Source organism: Pagrus major, chromosome 1 (genome assembly GCF_040436345.1).
Source record: "Pagrus major chromosome 1, Pma_NU_1.0".
NCBI classification, from domain to species: domain Eukaryota; kingdom Metazoa; phylum Chordata; class Actinopteri; order Spariformes; family Sparidae; genus Pagrus; species Pagrus major.
In genome coordinates, this window is record NC_133215.1 from 15598023 (window position 1) to 15602747 (window position 4725).

The 4725-nt window shown below is 50.9% G+C and overlaps 1 protein-coding gene across 1 annotated transcript; it reads left to right on the top strand.

Moving 5' to 3' along the window:
• Positions 1-231: 231 nt before the first annotated feature.
• LOC140994436 (uncharacterized protein C4orf54 homolog) lies at positions 232-4404 on the top strand. Its single transcript, XM_073464097.1, has one exon. It carries the CDS (start codon positions 232-234, stop codon positions 4402-4404), a length of 4173 nt encoding a protein of 1390 aa, XP_073320198.1.
• The last annotated feature ends 321 nt before the right edge of the window (positions 4405-4725 follow it).

The following is a 4725-nucleotide window of genomic DNA, read 5'->3' on the forward strand; positions in this document are numbered from 1 at the left end:
AGTTGGGCAGTAAACATTTGAAAATGTAAAATGCTACACACCCTCTCCACCCTGAGAGAAACCATCGTGGGATTTTCCTCGGGACTCCCCCCATCGCTCTCTCTCTCTCCCTCTCTCACCCACTCACCCTCCTCCCTCTCCGTCCTCCCGTCCCTCCAGCCCGCAGAGTTTTCCGTCCTGTGTCGGGATAACATCGTAAACGAGGACCACCTGACGGTAAGACCGGACTAAATGGAAGCAGCGGAGGAAACTCTCACTTACCGAGATGTCACCGGACTTCACAGGAAGCTGCTCCCAGAGGACAAGGATAAGGACAACGCGGACGGTAAGGGCCGCGCCACCGAGTCCAACTATGTGGATCTGGACATGAAACCGGACGGCGCAAAAACCGTGAAAGTAACTTTCACAGGCGAGGGGAACCAGCTGTCTGTGGTGAAGGGCGACGGTTCAAAACACGGGGAGCATGACAAGGAGGGGGGGATCATTTCAGAAGAGCAGTTAGAGGACAAGCCTGTTTCGGGTGAGTCTCCTCTGGAAACTCTGACCAAACTTCCCAACATCGATCAGGACTTCGAGAATGAGACGCAGCTCGAGCCGAGTGAGTGCAGCGAACACGTGTGCAGTGAGAGCGAGGAGCTCCAGTACACCGACATGTATCTGAACAGCAAGACGGAGTCGGATGATGGTGCCAGCGCGGTGCTGTCCGACCACTGCGGCTCCGACACGGTGGAGGACGAGTCTCACTATATCACGACGCACGAGATCCAGCTGACCGAGCTCGACCACGACGTCGATTACGACCTGGGCCGCGGGACCTGCTGGGACTTTGAAGACAACAACCTGGTCTACTCATTTGTGGATTACGCGTCTTTTGAGAGCGATGACACGCAGGAGGGGACTCTGATACTGGAGGGCAGGAGCCAGGCGAAAGTGCAGTCTAATCTCGGTGGAGCGGTTGTCAGCACCGAGCAGGAGGACAGTGATCTTTGTGACTCGGACAAATGCGCCAGCTCCGATGAAAGCGTGTTTAAAAACCACAGCGGTGACGCAAATGCGGGGAAGATTCACCTATCGATCAAAACATCCTCCAGGGCGCTGAACGAGCCTGTCAGCAGCTTTGACAACAGCACCTGTGGCCACACAAAACACTTTGGAGACAGGAGCCACTTCTCTTTTGTGAGCTCTGGCGCCAGAGCGGGGCCCCTGTGCGACAGAGCCGGGTATTTCATCCCTGCTCCGGGCCGTCAGCACCTTGCAACCAAACTAAGACGGAAAGATATTAATGAGTATTCCAGCGGAGCGTCCAGCTCCATCAGCGAGCTGGATGACGCTGATAAAGAGGTGCGTAATCTAACCGCCAAATCTTTCCGGAGCTTGGCATGTCCATACTTCGATGCCATTAATCTTAGCACCTCCAGCGAGTCCTCCATGTCGGAATATGGGCTAAATAAATGGTCGGCTTATGTCGACTGGAATTATGGAAACATATCTCGGGGGAAAGAGCGGAGCGTAATTGCGCACAAGACTTCCAGCGCAACTGTGGAAATGAATAAGACTGTGGACAGTAAGAGGCATGGTAAGTCTAATACCGGCATGAAAACTCCACAAACCAAAATGCACGCACTGAACAAGAGAGCAACTTCTCAACAATCTTCCTCTTCCAGCAAAAATATCGAACTGAAAGATCCCGTTCAGCCAAAGCAGCGCGGAGTCACGCTGAATTTCCGTTGTAATGTTGTCGCGCCTGAAGGCGCCAAACGTCCAAAATGCATCAAAAAAGCCCGATCCAGTGAGGTCAGCGGGACAGTGTTGGACAGGTCAGGGTGTGAGATGCAGTATAATCACACAGACAATTCGGGGGACACGCACAAAAGAGCAGTTTTTGCATCAAGTCTGTTGAAAAACGTGATTTCCAAAAAGATGCAGTTTGAACAGGAGCGCAAAATGGAGAGGGGGGAAATCCGTGACACGTACCCAGCGCTTTCCCCGTCTTTTCAGTTCAAAGATCAAGAAAGGAGTCAGGGAAGAGGCTTGCAAAGACAGACATCAGAATCAGGCTCGGCATTCACCGTTAACTCTGCTGATGATCAACACCTGGAGGGCAGCAGACCTGCTTCCTGTGAGCCTGCAGAGGAGCAGAAGGGCGACAAAGCAGCAGATGATTCAGAAAAGCCACAGATTGAGCCTGAAAAAGCTCCGCTCGGCCACAGTCGAAGCAGCGCTTTCAGTTCAGTGAAAGAAGATGAGCCAACACCTGTGAAGGAGTCTGAACCCACGTGTTCAGCAGCAAAAGAGGGATTAGACACCAGCAGCATGTTGACTAAACTACTTTTTGTCCCAAGCTGCCAGCTCCTTTCAAAAGAGAAGGATTTAACAGAAGACCTGCCAAGTTGTGCACCTGCTGCTCCACAGAAATGTGAAAAGGAGTTCAAAACAGGCAATAATGGAAACATAATAGGTAAACAAGAAGACGAGAAAGGCGGAAAAACCCCCGAGATAAAAATATGCCTGAGGAGTGTGAAGGAAAATAAAGGCTGCACACTGAATATCGCCAACCTGTTAACCCCTAAAATAAGTTTCAACACTGTTAACACATTCAGGGCAGCGGGTGATGCCAAGTGCCACATCATGTCAGCTTCAGATAAAATCCCAAACTTCACCGTTAGAGACATACGAGACACTAAATGCAAGTTTCAAACGCCGATTTATCACGTCAGAGATGTCAGAAAGTTGGTCAAAAGTTCATATCGTTTTGTTTCTTTGGATAATAGTGACGGCAAATGTTCCACGGCCGCTGATAAACCTGAAGAAAAGGCCACAAAGGAGCCGGCAAAGCATGTATTACCATCTCCTATTGTGATTAAATGTCACTCTGTGAAAACAAACGTGAAACAGCAGGCGGCTGAGGTGTCGCAGAAACAAGCAGAGGCGGGGATCCCGTCAGAAACGTCTCAGAGTGATATCACAACAATCAGGGCGCCAAATGCATCCAAGCAGCTCAATCCTGACCCGTCAGATGTTCAGCCAAGCACTGACACCAAACCGACAAAACAGAAGTTTGCAGGCGAGACAGCCGAGAGGAGAAATGAGCCTACGATACCGAAACAGGCCGCGTTAGAGAAGCTCAAAGCTGCCGTCAAAACGATGGAGCAGCTTTACGTTTTTGACAGAAATGAATGGAAGCGTAAAACTCAAGCGCCACAGCCGGTCACGGACAGCCACGTGTTGTCGCTAATTGCGCGTGAGGAGCAGGGCGCAGAGGAGCCGGACGCGACAAACGCTGACAGGGTCACCACAGGCAAACCACAGGAAGACAGAGGAGCTCTGAATATCATACATGTTCCCTACAACAATGACGCGTTTAAAACACAATCGCCGCAAAGTCAAACGTTTAGTAACAAGAGCGTCCTTCACTTTGGCAACAAGGCGCGCGTCAGCATCAGCTCGGTCAGTAACTCTGGTCCACAGAGCTCCACGCTGCAGACATCATCGGCTATGAAAAGCTCCAACGCGCCTGTGGCTCCACTGTCGGTGAAAATAGAGCCCTCGAAAAATGGCCAGGTGGATCAGGGGAAGGTCAAAATAATTCCCAGTAATCCCACTGTAGCAGACTCTGAGAACTATCTAACCATACCGGGGCTGGGGTACACGAAAGAAATCAAACTGCTGAATCGAGAGCCGGTTTCGAGGGAGATCAAGACACCGGAGCAGAAGAAGTCTCCGTTAATCATGGAGTACCCAGCCTCGAGCATCTACCATCACTCAGGGCCTCCAGCACAGCAGCAGGTGCTGTGTTTCTCCCCCTCCATCCCGGCTGTGTCGCCCACACCTTCTACTGGAGAGACCCAGCGCAAGATGCTTCTGGACCCCACTACAGGACATTATTACCTGGTGGACACTCCCATACAGGCCACCACAAAGAGACTGTTTGACCCCGAGACAGGTCAGTACGTGGATGTACCCATGCCCCATTCCCCTGTGGCACCCGTCGCCCCCGTCACCCCCGTGCCTCTCTCTTTGTCCCCCCTGGCACTGAGCCCAGCAGCCTACGCCCCCACCTACATGATCTACCCGGGCTTCATCCCCTCGCCCACTCTCGCAGCCCAGGCGGTGGTGCCACAGTCGTCGTGTCACTCTGAGGACGCAGGAGGAGAAAAGGTGAAAAACGCAAGAAGCCCAAGAGCGGAAACTAATGCGACAGGCGGTGAGAGCGCGTATTACAGCGCAACAGGTGAGGCTCCACTGCAGCTACCTGTGAGCTCGGGACATGTGACAGCCAGAGGAGGAGCTGTGAGCTCAGACAGGAAGCCAGTTATCAGCATCACAACGCCACAAGGTCCAAGAATCATCGCCCCGCCCTCCTTCGATGGAACAACGATGAGTTTTGTAGTGGAGCATCGGTGACCAAGGAAACATCTCATCACACATGTAAGTCTGCTCATATTCCTCATGTTTGTTCAGAGTGGCAGCCTGTGTGTGGATGATTGTCACAGTGGCCTCATACTTTAATTTCCCTCAACCTGATTCAGATAACATCAGTTTCACAGTATCATATTTAATGGTATTATACAAGTATTATAATTCTAAAGTCACAATGAGCCTTAACAGATTGAAAGCAGAAGGGTTTTTTGGATGAACTTTATTATAATTTCACAAAATGTTATGTTCTGACGGACATGTAGCTTGATATAAACTTGAAATATAAGTTTTTAATATGGTAGAATT